General features: G+C 38.7%; 1 protein-coding gene and 1 long non-coding RNA gene across 5 annotated transcripts; both read left to right on the top strand.

Moving 5' to 3' along the window:
- The first annotated feature begins 894 nt into the window (after positions 1 to 894).
- LOC124269828 lies at positions 895 to 24,154 on the top strand. 3 transcript variants are annotated; one of them, XM_046704863.1, is made up of 6 exons: positions 895 to 998; positions 18,065 to 18,338; positions 18,860 to 19,001; positions 20,360 to 20,751; positions 21,131 to 21,272; positions 22,266 to 24,154. In XM_046704863.1, the coding sequence occupies exons 2-6, from the start codon at positions 18,079 to 18,081 to the stop codon at positions 22,302 to 22,304; spliced, it is 975 nt and encodes a 324-aa protein (XP_046560819.1). In that variant the 5' UTR covers positions 895 to 998; positions 18,065 to 18,078; the 3' UTR covers positions 22,305 to 24,154. The 3 variants fall into 3 exon arrangements, with proteins under 3 accessions (XP_046560819.1, XP_046560820.1, XP_046560821.1); XM_046704864.1 differs by lacking the exon at positions 895 to 998 and adding an exon at positions 1,256 to 1,406; XM_046704865.1 differs by lacking the exon at positions 895 to 998 and adding an exon at positions 1,266 to 1,368.
- LOC124269833 lies at positions 2,305 to 25,278 on the top strand. 2 transcript variants are annotated; one of them, XR_006896622.1, is made up of 4 exons: positions 2,305 to 2,317; positions 5,586 to 5,590; positions 24,599 to 25,067; positions 25,153 to 25,278. It is a non-coding gene; the product is annotated as an uncharacterized LOC124269833 (long non-coding RNA). The 2 variants fall into 2 exon arrangements; XR_006896623.1 differs by having other exon boundaries at positions 24,599 to 25,083.

Genomic DNA, 25,278 nt, shown 5'->3' with positions numbered 1-25,278 from the left:
CAATAACACAATTTTCCCCTGAAATTAAAATATTTACTCCCAGTGCAAAGTATGAAATCAGCAACCAGACTGTCAGGAAGGCGTCTTAAGTGAGTGAAGTTGAATGTATGCTTTTCTCTGGATCTGCCTATCCAACACACCCTCTATGCTTAAATCCCCAAACGGTGGATAGGTTTAATTGATCACTGAATTCATCTTCGGAAATGAACATGTTTCTGTAGTTTGGGCTGAGAATGTATCATCTCATAAACAAAATCCAAAGGAACCAAATCACTGGACTTTTTCCTCGTATTTTACTTCTTCAACTCTCTTCATGTGAGGGTGTCTAGACTCCTCCCAGCAAACCTCTCCAATATGTAATAAACGTTAAGTAACGACTGTCTGGTGTTTCATAACATACAAACATGTTATTTTAAAAACAAAAAGAAACCAAAAGAATAATAAATATTTATTTAATATATATTTCACAAAATGACGAACATACACGTTTCTAACACGTGTGTTTCTCATTGCTGTCAACGGAAATCTTGACCTCTGAGTTACAAAATCATCTTGATATTTGAAACACGCTAGGTATGTGGGATGAACGGCCGTGAGGAGTGTGGTCAAAGGGAGACAACTCATGTCTTCATAGGCTTGTATAACAAACCAAATATATTCTTAACATATATCTATCGAACCGATTACGTTGGGTATTAGGTTTACATTTTATCTTGTAAACAAAAAACATAAATAATAACACAGGTCACATTTGTAACGGACAAGAGAAACCACCAACAACGCTTCACTGACATGATTAACGAACGTGAAACTGTCACATGAACTCTGGCACAGCGTTCACAGTTGGGTGATGTGGTTACAAGATCAGATACATGTCGCAGTACGGAGTTGTGATAACCCGGCAAATCATTTACTTCCGGTTACAGTGGGGCGTGGTGATTCATTGACACAACAGCTACTCAACACAGAAAACAACCACTGACTCCTTTCTGCTGAAGGTAAGTAGATGTAACTGCGAAGCCTCTGACATGAGACTTACAACAGTCTTGTTTTCCATTATATCATAACAGGCGCGAGAGTGTAATCTCTGGAAAAGGTTTTAATGAATACGACTGCTTTTTTTCTTGTTTGCCGTTTGGTTTCTGATGGGCTGAGTAAGAATGTCAGATTTCCGCTCGACTTCGCCAGTTGTCTTATACGGTCAATGATAGAGAGTCTAGACGGGTAAAAACGCCACTGTCACCAGAGAACTCGTGAACTCGCGCGATATCATTATCAGTTAGGGATGCTTATTACTCAGCGTTCGCTCTGACGACAGCTTGGAAACAGGAACAAGAATATCTATTTCCATCGTCGACGTTGTTGCACGTCAGTGAGGTAGACGTTGTTAAAGTAGAACCTGTGTTGTAAGTATGGTGTTGTATAGTACAATATTGTCATATATTCACCATTGCTTCTACGATTTACTTCAGTTCGTATTCATGTTTATCCTATGGATGTTTTCAAATTAAAATGTTTGTAATAAGGGTGTAATGTCAGTTTGTGAATATGCTAAAAGCAGTTCATTGTATTTTACAACACACACAGTTTATTTAATAAGGTATGCTATAAATGTTTCTATGTTTGGAAAATCTACAATCTGATGCCTCGCCTGCATCAGGGAGACTATATAACGGGGAGTGGTCACTCCTCGAAAAGCCCCTAAGCGTATGCCTCGGCTCGTCACGTGACCAGTGTAGCCAATATGGCGGCAGCTTAGTTTTTAAGATTAAGCCCGATTTATTTTCAACAGCTGATTATGTTCTCAGAGTGTTGTGACAACTGAAAACCTATATGTAGAAGATAAGTTACCTATTCTGTCACTTCATTTTAAGTCAAATAATTGTTATTAGTGTCGGTATTAGTACAGTAGATTTGTAGTAAAGTTTCAAGTCGGCATGTTATAGCTCACTGGCTTCAGTTCTCGGTACACAGCGAAGAAAGACTAAATTCTACTGATAAAAACCTCTTTCACATATTCGATTAAATTTTAGAGGGGAAATATACCTTTAGTTGAAAGGTGTTTGCAAGTAATAGTGATAGTTTTATAACTTTGAAAAAATTGTTAGAATCTATTTGAGGTGTGTGAAAAATATGACATCGCCGATCTCCCATTGAAATACTATAGGGCGTTGTTTGAGTGTCTAGTTATTGTTCTAAAAACTTCTTTCACATACACCTTTAATTTTTATGAGGGGAATATACCATCAGGTGAAAGGTGTTTGCAAGTAATAGTGATAGTTTTATAATTTAAAAAAATTGTTAGGGTGTATTTGAGGTGTGTGAAAAATATGACATATCGCCTATCTGTTCTGATCCGCCATTGATGCTTGTGATGCTTAAGTGTTATAGTTCTAAAACTTCTTTCTGTCTTGTTGGTCTAAACTTTACAACGCTTTGTGATGTTCTAAACTTTCTGTATTTGAGGGGTGTGTGACAGTGTCAGTTAATATTCTGTCAATGTCCATGCCATTCCACACATGCGATAAGATATCTGAATTAATTACTAATGTAAAAAATGTCTCCAAGTAGATTTTAAGAAAAAGGGACAGCTGATGTTAACACATGTGTTCTAGCGATAGTTTTGCGTTCTTTAACATGTTTGGGGAGGGATGGCCGTGGTGTATCATTTATTCTTTCATTCATTCACATATGTATTTCTTTCTGTTGTTCTTTTCTTTAATTTCTTTCATTCATTCACATATAATTCTTGCTCTTAATTCTTGCTATAATTCATTCATTCATTCATTGTAAAATTCCGACTGATACAATAAACTGGCTGAAGTACTGTTAAACGCAGCCGAAGTTGTGCTGGGAACGAACCAAGTCACTGTGTGCGTTGGAGTATGACGAGGCACACGCTAATTAGTACAAATGGTAAAGAAAGCAAGCGAGTGACCTATCCCTGTTGTAGATTATCCCTGCCTGCATACAGCGAAGATATAAATTGTTGTGATTTCTCCTCACTAGCCTTTTTCGGTGATATAACTGAAAAAGAAGTGGGTGAGATAATTAAGATGAGTCCGGGTAAATCATGTTCCCTAGACCCCGTGCCAACATGGTTCCTAAAGGAGTGCCTTGACTCTGTTGCTCCTATCCTGACACACACAATAAACACATCTTTCTCAGAGGGATCAGTGCCACTGTCAATGAAGGAAGCTCTTGTCAGTCCTCTCATAAAGAAGAGCCAGCTTGACTCTGAGATAATGAAGAACTACAGGCCAGTATCTAACCTGTCGTATTTCTCAAAACTCATGGAGCGTGTTATGGCATCAAGACTCAAAGAGCACATGGAATCAAACTGCTTGTTTGAAGTTATGCAATCTGCATATCGGCAAGGGCACAGCACCGAGACTGTGCTAGTTCGTGTGCAGAATGACTTATTGTGTGCTCCTTCTACAGGAGGAGCCATCCTAGTCTTACTGGACCTATCTGCCGCGTTTGACACGGTAGACCACGGCATCTTAATCTCCATCCTTGAACGTAGGATCAGGGCCACTGGTCTAGCGTTAAAGTGGATCAGGTCCTACTTATCAAACCGACATCAGTCAGTGTGCATTAATGGAACAGTTTCGGAGAAGGAAGAACTTCAATTTGGAGTGCCTCAAGGGTCCATCCTCGGTCCGATTCTGTTTGTCATTTATACGTCACCACTTGGAGACATAGCACGATCACACAACCTTGCTTTTCACTTGTACGCAGATGATATCAAACTCTACCTAGGTTTCAAGCTTCTGCAGTCATCATCCTGCGATGCAGCATGTGCTGCAATTCAAAATTGTATTGCTGATATCCAAAAATGGATGACCAGACATTTCCTGAAGATGAATCAAGACAAAACAGAAATGCTCATTCTCTGTTCAAGTTCAACACGACAAAGGTTGTCTTCAATAACACTTGAAATTGATGAGTGTATCATTGAACCCACTGATCTTGCTCGCATTCTTGGGGTGATATTTGACAGCACTATTATAGTATTAGCCTTGAAAAGCACGTCAACAAAAAGTGCAAAAATGCCTACTATTTCTTCCGCATCATAGGCTTAATCAGGAAGTACATCAACCAGCAAACTGCTGCAACATTGATGCAAGCATATGTAGTATCTCGGTTGGACTATTGCAATGCTCTGCTGCAGGGGATTCCAGAATATCTTCTGAGCAAGTTACAGAGAGTCCAGAACTCAGCTGCCCGAGTTGTGACACGCACAAAGAAGACAGAGCATATAACACCTGTTCTGATGACATTGCACTGGTTACCCATCCAACAACGATCCATTACAAAATATTGGTACTGATGTTCAAAGCCTTGCACAACACAGCACCAGTTTATCTCTCAGACCTTGTGCAAGACTATAAACCAACGCCCCATCTGAGGTCATTACAACAATACTTGTGCCAGATATATAAATGTATATTAATGTAAATGTAATAAATGGTTATTGCTTAAAGTATGCTATACACAATTTATTGCCAAGAGTATGCTATATACAGTTTATATTGCATACAGGATGCTAAACACAGTATATCGCCCAGAGTAACATATACACAGTTTATTACATTTACATTTACTCAACATATTCCTATATACACTTCAAAGAGTAAAATATTATAACCTTTAAATCAAATGTATCAACAGCTGTAAGAAGCATATGAACATGTTGAATATGTGTACAACTTTGTTTCATATTTCTGGGATAGACTCTTCTTATGAAGTTGCACAATGATATTTTCTGTATAAAGCTGTAAGTATAATGCTAATGAGGCTGAACACTCGTCATCAATGTTTATTCTTTGATACAAATGTTTAAGAAATGACAAGGCACAGTTGATGTGTTTGCCATGTTCATGCTGGTATTTGTTTGTGTTGTTTGGGATGCTATTTATTATGTTTTGTTTGAAGATTTTATTTAGACAACCTGCCTCAGTAATCTTTCCTGCTTGCTCAGACTGTTTCCATCTTCTCAGGAATGTGTAATGTCAAAAATACATAAGGGTTTTATTCATTTGCACTCACATGATAATGAGTGGCAGCATTCTTTCTGTTAGTTGCAATATATTTCAATCTTAGGCTTTGTGCTAGAGTAACATCTAGATTCTGAAATTAACATATCTTACAGAAAAAATGATTAATAAATTATAATCATGAAATATAATGAACAGGAGCCTGGAGACTTGGCCTTGCATGGGCTTTCTTGGATATATATTTCAGGGTCTGTATGACAGATTCGATTTGTGTCCAATCAACAAGTATAATTAGCTTCCTATTAGGTACAATATTTTGATATCATTGAAATTCTTGGAAGTCAGATGTAATGTGTCAGATGTTGCTAGACGTGAAGTGGGTTACACAGATTTTACTCTGATCCCATTTTCATCGCACTTCCCAGAAAGTAACAAGAACTTAGGTCAAGGCGATTCCCCAACAGTCCCACTGATGTTGAGATCGTGTTCCATATACAAAAAAGCGCTTTGACTGATGATGCAGGAATGTGTATGTAATCTGTGAGATGGTGTTATCAGCAGTGGGATACACTGTATACATCCCAGTATCTGTCTTATATCCCATGGCTAGTGCCTTGGAAAACAGGGACACGAGTGGAGTCTTAGACTGGACTGCAAGGTTATACTACACATTAACATGCACACATTTCGGCTGATATAGTATACTGCATCCTGGGAGATGCACAATTAGTTGCATTTTCTTAACATGCTTAAAAACACATTAAACATATGATAACTGTTGTGCCATGTCACATCATGGAATGACATTCATTCATCTTCAGTAGCTTAAAAATGAGTACATGTAACTACATGACATTATTTATTTACAGTTGTCACTTATAAATATCATTCAGCTAGATGTTTCACCTGTGAATCAGGGGTGGAAATAACCCATTGCCCGATGTCCGAGTCCAGTGTTTTTTTCTGTTGGGCAAGCAAATTTGTATATCACACTGTACCGGTGTCCAGTTAACTTTCCAACGTTAATTATGTCGTTTATTTAAAAAATCAACAAGAAAATGTCCGGTATCGTGGAAAAATTATCAGGGCAAGTGATTTTACATGTACCACTGTACCGGAGTACACTAGTGATTTTAAAGTTATTTCAACCCCTGTGAATTTAACCTATAACATTGAGAAGATAGTTTAACTGTGAGTCCCTATTTTTTGCACCATTTGTGTGAACTGTGACTGTCCCATGGGCTCATCCCAAATTTGAGATCATTGTTTTGAAGCCTGGTTAAGCCTGACTCTGTTTCTAAGTTTTTAAAACCATGCATATGGCTATATCGTTCAATAGAATGGTAAACTTCTAAGGAATACCTCACTATGGGCTTCCTTCAGTGTCAAACTGGCACGCTTTGAACTGGAAAACTCTTCAAAGTAGCATTAAACCCCCATCTTTGAGTTGAATTCAGCAATCTTTGACACATAATTACATGTACCTACAGATCTATCTGGGCATCCTCAGTGGTTTTCCCTCATGTTTGCACTAATTTTCGCTAATAACTCCCACATGGGAATAAAACATGTTGTGTTTCATGTAGATATGATTACAACTAATATGATTGGTCAAGGTTCGTTGTATTCCACTGATGAAATAACCAGTAAGGAGTTAGAGGCTGCAAGAGTTGTATGCTCCCCAGGGAGTTGAGATTGATAATACTCCGACGTGCCGTTGAGATTGACATACAGTGATCGAGGGAAAAAACAAAGCACCTTTGAGCTGCTGAGCTGGATATCGGCACTATACAAATGGATGGATGGATGTCTACCAAAAAAATAAAATAAATTTTATGCATTGAAAGCCATGTTAAGGTGTGCTATTGAAATACTTCTTTCAATAAGAACTTTAGAATAATCCCAATTTTGATCAAAATACATTTTTGCAAGTGTGAAAGTTATGAAAGGCACTTAGCTTAAACTTAGATCAAACTTTGTGTTCATCATACTAGAAATGAGATATGACATCGTGTACAAAATGCGTGAGTGAGTGAGTATGGTTTCCAGCAATATCACGGCGGGGGACACCAGAAATGTGCTTCACACATTGTACCCATGTGGGGAATCAAACCTGGGTCTTCGGCGTGATGAGCGAATGCTTTAACCACTAGGCTACCCTACCGCCCTGCACAAAATGAGCTCCCAAACTTCACTTTATGGGTCTACTCGACTCCATGTTTTCTGTACGGAGGGGGAGATGTTAGCGTGGTGTAGCAACTCTTTCTTCACCAGGAGAGATTAACATAGTTAAAAATCCAGCACTTGTGAAACCTACAAGAAAGAAAAGATAAATTCTTATTTGAAGGGAGCAGCCATTTGCTGTGACATTTATAATGACTGTCAGCCAAGAAAGCCACATTATTTTCTCTCCTAGAAAGGGAAGCATTTGTTTTAAAGCAAGGGGCTCATTATTTTTATAAAACTCACCTGAAATGAGGATAGAATAAAGGTTGATATTTTGACATATAAATTTTGGCTTTATGGGTTGAATCTGCATTTTGGGGTAGCTGATTAGTGGTTCAGCACGAAGACCGGGTTCTGATTTTGTGTAGAACATTTTTGTTTTATGGTGTCCCCCAACTGACATTGCTGGAATTAAAAAACAAGCTTATCAACTTTAATCTGATCGAATCTGATTCAGTGGCTGAAGAGCGAAAGCACAGCTGTTCTGATTTTGAGTAGAAATTGATGATATGTTTTGATTGTGTTAGAGTACAATGTGTATTGCACTGGATATTTAACATGTGTTAAGCGGCCTTCACGGCAAACTAAAGTTTGGCAACACAAGTATTGTGGAGAATAGGATCGGTCGCTATTCTCACCAACTTTTCCATCAAACTTTCAGTGTTGTCAAACAACCAATCACAATCAAAGAAATTGTCAGGTGCTCAAATGACACGAAATTTTGACAACATGTGTTGACACCTTTTACAATTTTAACAACATGTGTTGTCAAACTTTAGTTTGCCGTGTGAAGGCCGCTTTAGGATATACAGTGATATATTTTATCATTGATCAGCATGATTAAAAATATGTGTATTTATACCATTGTCATCTTTCTAGGAGGGGTGGTGGGGTAGCCTAGTGGTTAAAGCGTTCACACGTCATGCCAAAGGCCAGGGTTTGATTCCCCACAGGGGCACAATGGGTGAAGCCTATTTCTGGTGTCCCCTGCTGTGATATTGCTGGAATATTACTGAAAGAGGCGTAAATCCCCACTCACTCACTCACAGATCACTCTCTCACTCTCACTCACTCACTCACTCACTCACTCACTCACTCTGCAGGGTAATACTGGTATGCCACATTACTCTTTTCTAACAATACATATTACACTATCCTTTTCTGAGAACCAGTATATTAGGTAAAAAAAATTAATAAAGTTTTGTTATTATCTCTATGGTTTAAGTTAAAACGTACACAGACCTTCATTCACTACTAATGTTTCCCTTCATAATTTGACAAAACAGCGTACTTGACATGCAATAAAATGTATGAAAAAGAAAATAGAATCCCCATCTATCCAGCCTAATTTTGAGATTGCTGTTAACAGAACTATAACACTTATTTTCAGGGCTTTAGTTGTTGAAAATAGGATCTGCATGTACAATCGGAGTCACTCACCATCGAACACTTAAACTCCCAATATATTGCAGTATGTATTGCAGTACAGGTACCTGAATCACAGTATATTACAGTACAATGTATTTGCCAATACACAACCGTAGTCAAAGGACTGTTAACCATGAAGCACCTGCCAGGGTGTACAGGTACCTGAATCACAGTATATTACAGTACAATGGTATTTGCCAATACACAACCGTATATTCAAAGGACTGTTAACCATGTATAATACAGGTACCTGAATCACAGTATATTACAGCACAATGTATTTGCCAATACACAACCAGGAGTCAAAGGACTGTTAATCACACCTGCCAGGGTGTACAGGTACCTGAATCACAGTATATTACAGTACAATGTATTTCACAGTATATTACAGTACAGGTACCTGAATCACAGTATATTAAGTATCAAGCACCTGCCAGGTGTACAGGTACCTGAATCACAGTATATTACAAAGTACAGTACTGAATGTATTTGCCAATACACAATCGTAGTATAACAGTACTGTTAACCATGAAGCACCTGCCATTACAGTACAGGTACCTGAATCACAGTATATTACAGTACATAAGTACCTGCCAGGGTGTACAGGTACCTGAATCACAGTATATTACAGTACAATGTATTTGCCAGTACACAACCGTAGTCAAAGGACTGTTAACTATCAAGCACCTGCCAGGGTGTACAGGTACCTGAATCACAGTATATTACAGTACAATGTATTTGCTGAATACACAATCATAGTCAAAGGACTGTTTACCATCAAGCACCTGCCAGGATGTACAAGTACCTGAATCACAGTATATTACAGTACAGGTACCTGAATCACAGTATATTACAGTACAGGTACCTGAATCACAGTATATTACAGTACAGGTACCTGAATCACAGTATATTACAGTACAGGTACCTGAATCACAGTATATTACAGTACAGGTACCTGAATCACAGTATATTACAGTACAATGTATACTTGAAACCCGGTTTTAACCAGAAATGCCAGGAGTGTACACTACCTGAACAAAGTATATTACCAGTACAAGTACTGTGAATCATGAAGTACCTGCCAGGATGTACAGGTACCTGAATCACAGTATATTACCTGCCAGTACAGGTACCTGAATCACAGTATATTACATTTACAGGTACCTGTTATTAACCAATGTGTACAGATTACCCTGAATCACAGTATATTCCGCCAGGGTGTACAGGTACCTGAATCACAGTATATTACAGGGTACAATGTATTTGCCAATACACAACCATAGTCAAAGGACTGTTAACCATGAAGCACCTGCCAGGATGTACAGGTACCTGAATCACAGTATATTACCTGCCAGGGTGTACAGATGTTACCTGAATCACAGTATATTACCTGCCAGGGTGTACAGGTACCTGAATCACAGTATATTACAGTACAATGTATTTGCCAATACACAACCATAGTCAAAGGACTGTTTACCATCAAGCACCTGCCAGGATGTACAAGTACCTGAATCACAGTATATTACAGTACAGGTACCTGAATCACAGTATATTACAGTACAGGTACCTGAATCACAGTATATTACAGTACAGGTACCTGAATCACAGTATATTACAGTACAATGTATTTGCCAATACACAACCGTAGTCAAAGGACTGTTAACCATCAAGCACCTGCCAGGGTGTACAGGTACCTGAATCACAGTATATTACAGTACAATGTATTTGCCAATACACAACCATAGTCAAAGGACTGTTAACCATCAAGCACCTGCCAGGATGTACAAGTACCTGAATCACAGTATATTACAGTACAGGTACCTGAATCACAGTATATTACAGTACAGGTACCTGAATCACAGTATAGTACAGTACAGGTACCTGAATCGCAGTATATTACAGTACAGGTACCTGAATCACAGTATATTACAGTACAATGTATTTGCCAATACACAACCATAGTCAAAGGACTGTTTACCATCAAGCACCTGCCAGGATGTACAAGTACCTGAATCACAGTATATTACAGTACAGGTACCTGAATCACAGTATATTACAGTGTACAACCGTACCCTTCGCTGGCTGTTACCAAAGTAATCACCTGCCAAAGTACAGGTACCTGAATCCATGTAGAATTACAGTACAGGTACCTGAATCACAGTATATTACAGTACAGGTACCTGAATCACAGTATATTACAGTACAAATGTATTTGCCAATACACAGTAAGGTAGTCAAAGGGTATATTAACCATGAAGCACCTGCCAGGATGTACAGTATACGAATACCTGAATCACAGTATATTACCTGCCAGGGGTGTACAGGTACCTGAATCACAGTATATTACCTGAATCAGGGTGTACAGGTACCTGAATCACAGTATATTACAGTACAATGTATTTGCCAATACACAACCATAGTCAAAGGACTGTTAACCATGAAGCACCTGCCAGGATGTACAGGTACCTGAATCACAGTATATTACAGGTTGATGCCAGGGGTGTACAGGTACCTGAATCACAGTCAGCAGTATTACATATTACCTGCCGATCAGTATATTGTACAGGTACCTGAATCACAGTATATTACAGTACAATGTATACCTTGCCAATACACAACCGTCAAATGGACTGTTTACCATCAAGCACCTGCCACCATCAAGCACCTGAATCCAGTATATTACAGTACAGGTACCTGAATCACAGTATATGGTACCTGAATCACAGCACAGGTACCTGAATCACATATTAGGGTGTACAGGTACCTGAATCACAGTATATTATTACAGTACAGTAATGTATTTGCCAATCACACAACCCATAGTCAAAGGGACTGTTAACCATCAAGCACCTGCCAGGGTGTACAGGTACCTGAATCACAGTATATTACAGTACAATGTATTTAAGAAATACACTTCGCTTCTACCACCATGTATATAGTGTAGTAAATTGTCGATTTTGTTCTGAACTATTATAGTTAAAGCACGGACGCCTTTGCGTCCGAAAGCAGTTTTAACGCTATAATAGTTCAGGGCTTATTGAAGTGATGTGCCCCCACGCTAAGACAGTAACGCTACCAGAAAAAAGAAATGATAACAGTTTGATGACGGGCTTTTACTGGATTAAATATCTTCTCTGAATTATTTTAATTACATCTGTCATTAACGTAAACCATATGGGGCAATATGAACGTTGCATTTCTACTACCAGCGTAAGTTTAGATCAGTACATCCAGAGGAAGTTGAGTAGTCAAGCCGACATTCCACGATTGCATTGTGGGAATGTAAACATTACTTAACGCTACCGTCGCTGAAAACTTGTGAGTCGAAATGACACATTTTAACCGGTCGTGAAAACATAAACGTAATGTTTACCACCAGTGATGTCAGCTGCGTTGAAGCAACAGCAAACCAAGAAACTGGATGCAACGGTGTAGTTTACTGTAGGAGGCGTATTTGGCGGTGCATTTATTGTCTGATAATGTATTTTTTTCGATTGTTCTAACCCGCTAGGCATATTAGAATTGCCAATACACAACCGTAGTCAAAGGACTGTTAACCATCAAGCACCTGCCAGGGTGTACAGGTACCTGAATCACAGTATATTACAGTACAGGTACCTGAATCACAGTATATTACAGTACAATGTATTTGCCAGTACACAACCGTAGTCAAAGGGCTGTTAACTATCAAGCACCTGCCAGGGTGTACAGGTACCTGAATCACAGTATATTACAGTACAATGTATTTGCCAATACACAACCGTAGTCAAAGGACTGTTAACTATCAAGCACCTGCTAGTCAGATCTGGTCGTAGTACACTGATCCAGTGATCCGTGATAATAATATCAGCACTTAGAGAACACACCTGGTGTATTCAAGTAGCACAATGTAAGTAGGCACATTATCATCATTATTAAAATTCTGTAATTACAAATGGAAATTGATTGATTTTTGTGAGCAAAAATATGTCAACCTGACAGTATTTTTGCGTTGATTTAAGCAATATATTTAAGTTATATCAGGTGAGACTAACATTTTGTTTCATGTGTGTACTAAGCTTCACATTGTAGGATATTGACTGATTTGTATGCAAAGATTATTTTCCTTTGGTAATGCTACCAGTGAATTTTCCACCTGCCTCCAAGATGAATGACAGTTTCCAATAGCAACAATGCCTGGAGAGTGATGAGCCTAACCTTGAACTTATCAGCTGAAATCTGCTTCAGAATATTTTAAAGAAGGAATTTTAATGAACATGCTCAAATCCCGAATGATCTGGCACGTCTGGAATTAAGTATTGTACAAGACTTAATTTTTTTGTATTTTGTAGATGTACACTTTAAAATATGATGACAAACCTTCCATCATAGAGAACATATCGTGAGTGAGTTTAGTTTTTCGCTGTTAGCAATATTCCAGCAATATCACGGTCGAGGACACCAGAAATGGGCTACACATATTGTACCTGTGTGGGTAATTAAACCCTGGTCTTCAGTGTAATTTGCAAGCACTTTAACCACTAGCCTAACACCCTGCCCCTGAGATACTAGTAGTAGTAATATAGATGTTGTATATCTAATTGTAATGGCCTCTTTGTCCACATAGTAAGCAATGTAGTTGGATCTATATCTTGTCATCTATGGCATGTACACTTCATTGACAGTCGCAAGCTGGCTCTGTTACAAACGACCCGTGAAGATCCGGGGTAGAATAGGTCTTCAGCAACCCATTCTTGTCATAAAAGGCGACTATGCTTGTCGTAAAAGGCAACTAACGGGATCGGGTGGTCAGGCTCACTGACTTGGTTGACACATGTCATCGGTTCCCAATTGCGCAGATCGATGCTCATGCTGTTGACTAAACTCACTCACTCTGTTACAAACAACATGACAAGCACACATGGAATTATTTTCATGGATATTCTGTCACAAATTTGAATCCTCTCTGCTTTGAATGTCAGGACAGTAATTTTCTTGCATTAGACAATAATTTGTAAATGTGAATCAGTTGTCATTAATATGTACAGGAATATTTCAATTCGTCAGTCCTCTTGAATAAAGTAACACTAACCGCATAATTAACAGCCTGCTGACCATTTTGTGGTTTTGTCAGGAATTGACTCGCGCCATTGGTTTGACCAATGTCTACATCCCATGTATGTCATAAGTGGTGACTATGGGGATCAGTTGGTCAAGCATGCTGGTGATGCATGCCATATCCCTATTGTGTAGATGTCAATCACTGGATTGTCTGGTCCGGATTAGTGGTGGTCCGATTAATTGAAATTATCGAAGATTGGTCGCAGTGACTAAACGACCAAGCAATCGATCATGTTTTCTCATAATCGAACACAAAACAATTCTAGAACACTTATTTTCATTAACAGTATTTTCACTAGGTTGGTTTGTCTGTTACATTTCATAAGCACTACAAGCTCATTCCAAGTCATGATTGAATTTATCTTAAAGACTCTAAGAAATTTATGTTCCTCCATACTAGTCATCCTTTAGAGATGTGAAATTTTGCCCCCAAAAACCCAAAAGAACTACATGGTTTTTTTCCTTATTTTTGTGTGCATTAACATATTTCATAAATGACACTAACCAATTATTTTCGATGATTGATCGGTTGTAATGAACCAATCATCAATTATGAGATTTTAACCAATTCCCAACCCTTAATCCGGATTGACTAGGGTGACACATGTCATTGTATCAGAACTGCGTAGTTTGATGCTCATGCTGTTGATCACTAGATCGTCTGGTCCAGACTTGATTATTTGCATACCACCACCACACAGCTGGAATATTGCTGAGTGCAGTGTTAAACAACAAATAAACAGAGTGCCACTGAAAATGCTCTGGAGAGTTTTGCTTTTAGCAATATTCCAAATCACGGCGAGGAACACCAGAAATGGGCTTCACATTGTACCCATGTGGGGATTGAACCGGGCTCTGGAAGCTTTAACCACTAGGCTAAAAAATAATTTAAAACCACCACCCCCACACCCCACCCACACACCTGGAAGCAGCAACTTCTGCCCAGACAGGTATCTGCAGACAGGATGGAAGAAATATAACTCCATCTTTCTTAGAAACAGGAAGTTCTTCAGCCGGCAACCCTTTTTTCAGGAAATCTCTTTGGCATGTCTATCCCTCTCTGGAATGTGTGATATCTTTTAAGATTCTTTTAGATAAGCTTTCACATAATTTCAAACCCTGCCTGAAATGAAAGATAACAACCTATCTAGTAAGGCCAAACCAGTTACGGTTCTAGTTTTCCGACAAGCCAACCCTCAACACTGCTTCATTTCCAGGGTAGAACACAAAACTCAGATGCTTTATTTGACTGAGAAAATGACCGTCTGATCTCAGGTTAACCCATTCAATATTATTGTGTTATTTGTTCTTGCCTCGAAAAGTGTTTTCATGGTTTTTGCTATATTCCAATAATATATTATGGTGGTCTGTAAGTCTGGACCAGATTATCCAGTGATCAACAGCATGTGCATCGGTCTCTGCAATGGTGATAAAATGATATTTGTCAAGTTTTCATGGGTATATTGGTCTAAAGGATATCATTTATGAAACTTAATCAGATATTTAATTTCCATCAACCAAAAGACATGATAAAATATTTGCACATGGAACATTTTCAATCAACAAACTACGGTGCCTCAGTTTTCTTCCTCTTATGAAATATAGCGTGATATAGAGCTGCATTGTCTGTTAAACAAGAAACTGGCCTGAAAAAATTCCTGCAGAGTGAAAAAAGCTAATGAAGGATTTCAGGGTAGTCTTTGCGTCAACAACATCAGCGTGTGGCTGATGAACAATTGACACCCCAGCAAACAGCACTAGGTATGTGATGAGCCTCACCAAACTGTGGCAGGTTGTTGTCACTCCCTGATCTGAATTAATGAGAACACTCATCCAGGACTTTCCCAGTACTGATGCAAGTGGGGCGGTGGGGTAGCCTAGTGGTTAAAGCGTTGGCTCGTCACGCCGAAGACCCGGGTTCGAATCCCCACATGGGTACAATGTGTGCAGCTCATTTCTGGTGTCCCCCGCCGTGATGTTGCTGGAATATTGCTAAAAGCAGCATAAAACCAAACTCACTCACTCACTGACTGATGCAAGTGTTCAGTCCATAAACAGAAGCTTGTTGGATTTAGATAGACAACTTTGATACTTCAACAGGTCAATTTAAGGGATTAGTTACTATAGTCCAGTGAGAACATGATGAATTTCGCTTTAAACACAAAAAAGTAAATTAAATTAAAGTGAAATTAAGAATTTTATTCAACATAGGATAAAAGGTGTTTAACAAACGATCATAGATTCAAATTGCTGTTTGTATTACAAGGGGGTAAGTGCAGAAGTTGGAACAGTGAAACAAATGCTCCATGCGGTACGTGATGAGTGTTAACTTAGACCAACCCTACTTGTCCTCGGTGTTTCATTTAATTAGCATACCCCCTTGTAATACAAACCAATAATAGCGATTTGAAACTAGGATCGTTTGTTAATCAACTTTTGTCCTAAGTTGAAAAAAACTCTGAGATTTAAATGTTCAATTGGCAAGGTAAAATTATGAATTGCACTTTATTCGATTTACTTTTTTTGTTTAAAGTGAATTTCACTGCAAACAGACTATAGTATTGGACATTTTGTGTCCAAAGCATGGCCTTCCTCAAGTACTGGTTCAATATGCATGATATGTCCACACGTCCTGTGAACACTCCAGATACTACCTCAGCTTGCTTTTGCATGTCTTGAGACTAGTCAGGGCGGTGGGGTAGCCTAGTGGTTAAAACTTTCGCTTGTCACACTGAAGACCCGGGTTCGATTCCCCACATGGGTACAATGTGTGAAGCCCATTTCTGGTGCCTCCTGCTGTGATATTGCTGGAATATTGCTAAACGCGGCGTAACACCATACATACTCACTCACTCACTTGAGACTAGTCAGTGTTGGTGATTAATGGTGGGAAACTGCTCATGATATCGGCCACATATTTCTCATGACCAGACCATGATAGAGCTAGAACACTGCAGGATGGCCTATGATAATGCTCACTCTCTCGTTCATGCCCTTATCCATGAAACCGCCATTGCTGAGATGTTTTTTTTTTATGATGAAAATTACATATGTATGAATATTTGAACTATGAAAAATTGTAAAATATGATATATTTGGGATTACATTTTCTCAGTAAAGTACAGATTCTACTATTTTTAAGGTTGAGATCTGTCTAGGATTCGAACCTACACTCTTTTAATATATAATGAGGCCAGACCAATTTTATTTCTTGTTTTACGGATTTTTGTCCTCAGAAAACCTAAAGGCAGGAGGGAAAAAAATAATAAATAAAAATCACTAGTCAAAATAATTTTCCTTTTAAATACTAAATGTATTTTATTTTTGGCAATTTATGAAGTTTATATCGGGCAAAAAGCAATATATTTTTTATTTTTTTGTTGTAAGTTTATATTTTGGCCAATAAAAACATGAGGATTTTATTTTTGGAGCAGGGAAAATTAATTTTTATGTTTTTTTCTTATTCTTGAAAAAAATACGACCGGCGGATCCATAAAACAAGAAATAAAATTTGTCTGGCTTGAGGGAAAAAAATAAGGGATCACATGAAAGCACAAGTGTTCCTTTATTTGTTTCCAGGTTTCTTCGTTCATTATCATGACATAAGATACACGCTTGTGAAAAAACACTTGTGAAGAAACCTGGAAAAAAAAAGGAACACTTGTGCTTTCATGTGATCCCTTTTTTTTTCCCTCAGTATATTTACATTGGACCACTTTCTCCCCAACTGACCCCATCTACTTATGTCCCATTCAATCACATGCTGTTGTTAATGTTAATCTGATGTTTGTCACAACACACTATGTATATATCTCACTATATGTTCTCAATACTAGGTTGTTGTTACTTTCGCTTGCAAAGTGTGTAAGAATCTACACAGAAATGTTGCTCTGTGCAATAAGCAAGGAGTTGTTATCCATAAAGTTGTATGCTTTATCATCACTGGATTGTCTGGTCCACTTTGATTATTCACAGACCGCTGCTATTTAGATTAGGGGTGAAATGGTATACCGTGGTATTAGTAGAACCGTGGTATTTTGCCTTCGGTTTGGTATCCCGTAATGCAGTTAAAAATTCAGTATTTCGGTTTTCGTACCATCATTTTATTCACCTTTTAACAGCTATTCTAAAATGTCTAGAATCATTTTGTCAAAATCTATGCATTTCTATGCTAGACGGCCGCTATTTTCCCATATACCGAACAGAAACGGGCCTAACCGAAGGCCTTGTACCGAAAGACGTACCGTACCATGGTAAGAGTGTACCGTTTCACCCCTAGTTGTTGTGTCAACAAATGTTCATGATTTTAGATACAACTGCAAGGATGAGCACCGATGCTGAGTTTGTAGATGGGGCCACATTTGAAGAAGCCATGAAATCTGTTCGGAGTGATGACACAGGCGACTTGTTTCTGGTGGTCGGACACATACAGGGTGATCCAAACCGGTTGGAACTGGTGACAGTTGGTCAGGAGACGTCACAGTTGGTGGAATACCTTGAGGATGATCGGGTCATGTACGCCCTGGCCAGATACGAGACCAAGTTTGATATGTCTATCACAGTCAAGTTTGTCTACTTCCGGTGGTGAGGATAAACTCTGTCTCATTTTAGACACTCCATTGGTGTGATCACATGACCTTTTTCTGATGATTATTCAACCCAACTTCATAAGATAAGCCATTGGTGTGACAACTTGGCCTTCTCGTTATCGAACCCTCATTTTGATACTCTACCCATGAAGATACATGTTAGAATTGGTCTTCAGCAGCCCATGCTTATCGTAAAAGGCGACTAACTGGATTTGGTGGTCAGGCTCACTGACTTAGCTGACAAATGTCATCGTATCGCAGTTGTGTAGATTGATGCTCATGATTTTGATCACTGGATTGTCTGGTCCAGACTCGATTATTTACAGACTGCCACCATATAGCTGGAATATTGCTGAGTGAGGCGTTAAACAACCAACCAAACCAACCAACCAACGACATCATGGGAGGTATTCATGCTATCAACCATGGTGTGCCTTGCTACTGGAATTTACACCAACAATATTTCTGACAGTCTCAGTTGGTTACAACAGTTACAAGAAGCAATATATATTCTAGGATAGGTGAGCAAGTTCCTGTGACAAAGAAGGGTCGGTTCGGTGTGGTACACGGCAGTGTGGTGGAGCGGTTCAACCCCTACCACAGTATGGTGGAGACCAGTAGTCGGGAGGATATCGAGGACAGCAAGATCTTGCAGAAGGTAAACCTCGGTCTGTGGACGCTTGGTGTTGGGGCACATTCAAACACCTTTGGTCATGGGGCACCTTTGAGTGCCTCAAGAAACTCGGTCTTAGGGCACATTCAACCAAAATCAGGACTTTGGGCTTTAGGTCACTTTCAACTACCTCAGGACTCTGGGCTTTAGGTCATATTCAACTACCTCAGGACACTGGCTTTTGATCACATTCAACCACCTCAGGACACTGGGCTTTAGGTCACATTCAACTACCTCAGGACACTGGCTTTTGGTCACATTCAACCACCTCAGGACAATGGGCTATAGGTCACATTCAACTACCTCAGGACACTGGGCTCTAGGTCACATTTAACCACCTCAGGACACTGGGCTTTAGGTCACATTCAACCACCTCAGGACAATGGGCTTTAGGTCACATTTAACCACCTCAGGACACTGGGCTTTAGGTCACATTCAACCACCTCAGGACACTGGGCTTTAGGTCACATTCAACCACCTCAGGACACTGGGCTTTAGGTCACATTTAACCACCTCAGGACACAAGATCTTGAGGCATGTTTGAGCACCTCGGGACACTAGGTTTCAGTGTGCATTCAAGCACCTTAGGGCCCAAAATGTTAGGGCACATTCATCCTCCTCAGGACTCTGTGTACTGGAGTAGGTTCAGCCACCTGAAGACACTAACGCTAGAGGCACATTCAACCACCTGAAGACACTAACTCTAGGGACAGATTCAACCACCTGAAGACACTAACTCTAGGGGCACATTCAACCACCTGGAGACACTAACTCTAGGGCACATTCAACCACCTGAAAACCCTTACTCTAGGGGCACATTCAACCACCTGGAGACACTAACTCTAGGGGCACATTCAACCACCTGGAGACACTAACTCTAGGGGCACATTCAACCACCCGAAGACACTAACTCTAGGTGCACATTCAACCACCTGAAGACACTAACTCTAGGGGCACATTCAACCACCTGAAGACACTAACTCTAGGGGCACATTCAACCACCTGAAGACACTAACTCTAGGGGCACATTCAAACACTTCAAGGCACAAGATCTTTGGGCATATATTCTGTGTCTCCACTGCGACATTGTAAAACATTCTCCCCATTCCATTTGTCTTCATTGCAACTGTGTCAAACATTCTCCCTATTCCATTTGTGTCTTCATTGGAACTGTGTCAAACATTCTCCTCATTTCATTTGTGTCTTCATTGGAACTGTGTAATGCTGGAAGATAATTGTTTTGTTAAAGTCACTAACCATTGTAATGCATCTCCATGTCAGCTGTGTTAAACTGTGTCTTCTAATGTGCAGCTCAGTAAAACACATCCACTGTTATGTCCCAGCTTGAAGAGACATCAGGAACCAAGTCCAAGGTCATCGAGAGCACGGAGGGAAGACAGGAGAGAGGGTTCACTGCTTCCCAACTCCCAAAACGAGGCCCCACTAACAAGTTCGGGGTGAATGCCATACCAAAGGAAGGGTCTGCAGTGCAAGTCTCTGACTCTGTGTATGAGGACATTGCCGAGGTTCGCAATGATGAGCTACCAGTGAGGTGGATTGTGGCTCAGTACAGAGACTGTAACCCTAAGGGGCCAATAGACAGCTATCAGAAGGGGGAAGGAGGGCTCGATGAACTTAAGGCCTGTCTTGAGCCAGAAAATGCCATGTACGCGTTGTACAGGGTTTCCGATGTCGTCGATGATATTGTCACAGTCAAGTTTGTGTTCATCACATGGTAATTTAATTATTAAATAATTGTTACTTCAGCGTCATATATATTTGATGATTTTTATGTGGTTTTTGAGTGTTTTAAAACAAAATTTGATATTGACAGATTGCCATGATATTGCTGATGGCAACTTGCTGTATATTTCTAATGAAACTATTGTATAACAAACAACGGTTGAAGTGAACTAGATTTAATGCTTCCTTTGAGTTCGTTATAAGCGTAATTTACTGTATGCTGACTTATTGTGCATGTTTTACGCAAATACAGAGCCTATCAGGAGCTTTATGTGAAATTATGATATAGTTCTGTCTACAACATTTACGATCTCACCATGTCAGTTGTCTGGTAGCTATAAATGAGGCTGTGATGACCTGTCTAACTTCAGGGTCGGGACCAAGGTCAAGCCCATGGCAAAGGCGAAGATATCCACCCAAAAGGGCACCGTCCAGCAGGTGTTCGGACAGACCCATGTTGCCTTGTTTGCTACCGACTTGTCAGATATCACAGAGAAAGTTATCATGGATAAGGTGAGATAAGGAAGGCAGGTTGTGGTAGAGTGAGCTTAGTTTTATCCCGCTTTTAGTAATATATATGCAATATCATGGCAGGGGACACCAGAAATGGGCTTCACACATTGTACTCATGTGGGGAATCGAACCTGGGTCTTCGGCGTAATGAGCTAACGCTTTAACTACTAGGCTGTCATGCCACCCCAGGTTCTGGTATAAGTAATGCTGGTTCACTATCCTGTAGTAAGTCAAAGGGCATACCTTATATGGTGGACAAAGTCATACAAGGGAATATAGTTCTTGTCTTTTACTTACAGGTCAGCCCCTGTTTGCCAGATGTTAAATTCTAAAGCCAGTTATCTCCCTTCGACATCTGTTAGCTCCCTTTGAATGAGTTAAATTTTGGTCTGTCCCAAATGCACTGATCGTTTTTTCAAATCTACCATGTATGCTGAGCATATCTATATACAACTTAATAGACATGATAAAAAACCCAAACAAAAAACAGAGTATACCCTATTCATTTCCCAAATATTCTGAATGGTTGCTGTGACAACAGATTTTACTGTAATGTCATCCTTGGCATCAGTCTACCGGCCTAATAAAAACTGTGGAGATAAGGAGACATAAACCGGCAATCTTGGACATCAATGTACAACTTCTAAATGCCACTGAAAGACATAATAAAAACTTATTTTTTGTTTGTTTGCCAAGGTACTAGTTTCTAATTCTAAATAAATCCCTGAGAATCAAGGATGTTATTGATTATGTCGTCAATCTTATTTGTGGACATCATATGTTTTTGGACAACGAGGTTTACCTGTTCAATAACGAGGTGTGTTCCATCACACAGACATTGTAAACACTGTGATGATGTCTCTGTTAAGATAAAGATGTCTTATAAGTTAGTGACATGTTTTACAGATGTTGATGTGATTAGAGATAAAACAACAAATGTTTCTTAAACACCCCAAACCCCAAATACAAGGATGCCTATGTATTTGTTTGCAGGTAACATCAGCATCAGGGACGCGATCCCATGTGAAGTAAACTACACCATCAGTATCGCAACATCACGACTGCCCTCACTGCAGTGCCCCACGCCACAGTCTCTGCTTGACGGTATTACACTTGCAGGAGGACCTCACCACTTTGTTCCCCGTGTATTGTAATATCTTGCTACTGCCTTGATCATTTCAGTTTTCAGTTTGTTAGAGATAAAGGCTATTTATGAAGATAAATGTCTAGTCTCATCATTAGTATATTTAAAGAACATAAATAACAGTGAAACTTGTTAGTCACAGTGTATTGCTGTATCTTGTTAATGTTATTTCCTTGATAATTCTAGTGTTTTCTCTGATAGAGATAAAGGTTATTGATGAAGACAGAATTATAAAAGAGTAAATGCTAGAATGATCACATGCTTGTTGTGAAAGGCAACTCTCTGGATGCTCTGGCTCACAGAATCAGTATGTTGTTGTATCCCAAACTTGTAGATAGATGCTTATATTGTCAATCACTGGATTGTCTGGCCCAGACTTAATTGTTTACAGAGTGTTATCAAAAAGCTGTTGAAGTGCAGCTATATATAAACAAGCAAAAGAAACCCAACCAAACAGGATTGGTCTGGTTGTTTGGGTTTCCAGACTTCAGTGTTTCCTCAGTACACAGCAATAGGACAGAACTTTCAGCTGAAGGAAGTCAAATTGCAACTTCACAGATTTAAGATGTCCTTCACCTTTACACAACCAATTTTGTTGTCATAAATGTTCATTTAAATTTCAACAAATCTTATTATGTCATAAGCCTGTAATATTACATCTAACGAAATCATTCTTCCCATAATGTTACAGACTCACATTCATGATAATTACATTGCAGCTCAACAAGACATGAAACTTTTTATGAAAAATTACTTCAGAGAAGTTCCATGTCTTTAGTATTTTCAAGTTCTTCCAACTTCTAAAATGCCTATCAGAGACTTGATTACATTTTGAACTCTATTTTTCTGAAAGATTACATTTTCATCTTTTTATATACACAGCTAGCCATAGAACTTTGTGAGAAGTATGTTGCTACGTAGATGATAATCTTCATCTTGCACATCTCACAAGTAACTGTGAGGAAAACATCATACATTATGCACAGTAGTTGTTGAAGAACATTAAAAATGTCTTTTGTGTATGTCTTAGATATATGTTATTTTTTAAGAACACTGTGAAGAAGATTTGATAAATGACGTACAGTTTTCATTTGGGAACAATTATGTTGTTTTGTGTGTGTGAGGAAAATAGTATTCTTTCTGATTGGTATTTCTACTTCCATTATAATGGATCAAAATCTGAATTTGTACGTTTATTGTTGCTAATTATGAAGTGCTTCATTGCCTTGCCTTTAAGAAAGAATTCTTGCCTGATTTTCCTTGTTACCATATTTGTTTGCATGTGTATGATAGCTCTTTAACTATAATGTATCATTGATAGATCCAACTTGGTCCAAACTTTACAATAAATATTAATTTATTAGTAATTATGGTTTTACAATTTGTGTTGAATCTTGTATTATAGGCAGCAATGGACATTATCATGTGTCTTTTTCTAATAGAATAATCAAAATATATCAATTATTTAGATATGTTTTACTTCCTTCAAAACTACCAATAACTCCATTGAGAGACCTGTGATAGGAAGAGCTGGAAACAGAATCTATACTTATACAATAACTGATGTATTGGTATCTTATGGTCTTAATGAAATTATGTATTAGATTAGTTTTGAGATGATCTGAACATACCAAATAGACCAGGTGAACATTTAACAGAGGTTTAGTGATGGACAGAAGCTATGGCTTGTTCAGTTTGATTGTGTCATTGCTGTTAAATATTTCTTAAGGTAGAGACTACAAATATGGAGTTGGATGTTTAACGCTTCAATTAATAATACATTGTATGAACCTACTGCATAGTTTTCTTAATTCTGTGCAGCCCTATAATGACCACAGCCCTGTTTATATCTGTTAAGTTAGGTAGGGCTAATGATGATCAGACATTATATTGCTGACTTGGCACAATGATCAGAACACCAACAGGTTATTGCATGTCATTCTTGGATAGTGCATGTATACATCAGGGAGAGGCCATGATCTGTAGTGTTAATAAGGGCTTTGCAGACTATTGACTGTATGAAACTCCCAAAAATTTCAGCCAGACAGGGCTGGTTAGATGTAAAACTTAGACTGCCAGATTCTCAAATTCCCCTACCCGACAGTGGTTAAAATTTAGACACGTATATGAAGATATCTTGTGGGCAGGTAAGTTTTGGTCAGGGCTGATAAGTTTTGGTCAGGGCTGATGTGTTGAAAATAAATCGTCCTGCAGGGTCGGGCAGGTATTTTGAACGCTGCTTTAGTAACCTGTTTTATGACTTGGTGTCAGGATGTTTGTTGTCAATATCTTGGTTAGAGTCCAAGAAAAGACATTTTCAGTTCTTCAGAAAGTTATCTGAATATCTTACCATGTGAAAAGCACTTGTTTAAAAAGTCTCAGTTAAACTGATTTCATGAACAATGGTTTTGTTATGGACATGGAAGAATGAATGAAGAAATATTGATTATTATCATTGTGGTCATAATGTGTTGGTGACAATACTTTAATGACCATATTCTGTGAGTCTGTTGTATGTATTTAGGTTATTTAAGTGCTGCATACCAAAATATACACTGTGTTAGTACCGGTAAATTTCTCTGTATGAATGCTTGTAGAACAGATGTATGTTATTACCGGTAAATATCTCCGTATCAACACTTATAGGATAGGTCAATGTTATTACCAGTAAATATCTCCGTATCAGCACTTATAGGATAGGTCAATGTTATTCGTAAATATACACTTATAGGATAGGTCAATGTTATTACTGGTAAATATCTCCGTATCAACACTTATAGGATAGGTCAATGTTATTACTGGTAAATATCTCCATATCAACACTTATAGGATAGGTCAATGTTATTACTGGTAAATATCTCC

This window comes from Haliotis rubra, unplaced genomic scaffold, assembly GCF_003918875.1.
Source record: "Haliotis rubra isolate DU_JTF1 unplaced genomic scaffold, ASM391887v1 Scf148, whole genome shotgun sequence".
In the NCBI taxonomy this organism is placed as follows: Eukaryota; Metazoa; Mollusca; class Gastropoda; order Lepetellida; family Haliotidae; genus Haliotis; species Haliotis rubra.
The sequence above is the reverse complement of the archived record's forward strand: the minus strand, read 5'-3'. Positions and strand labels throughout refer to the sequence as shown.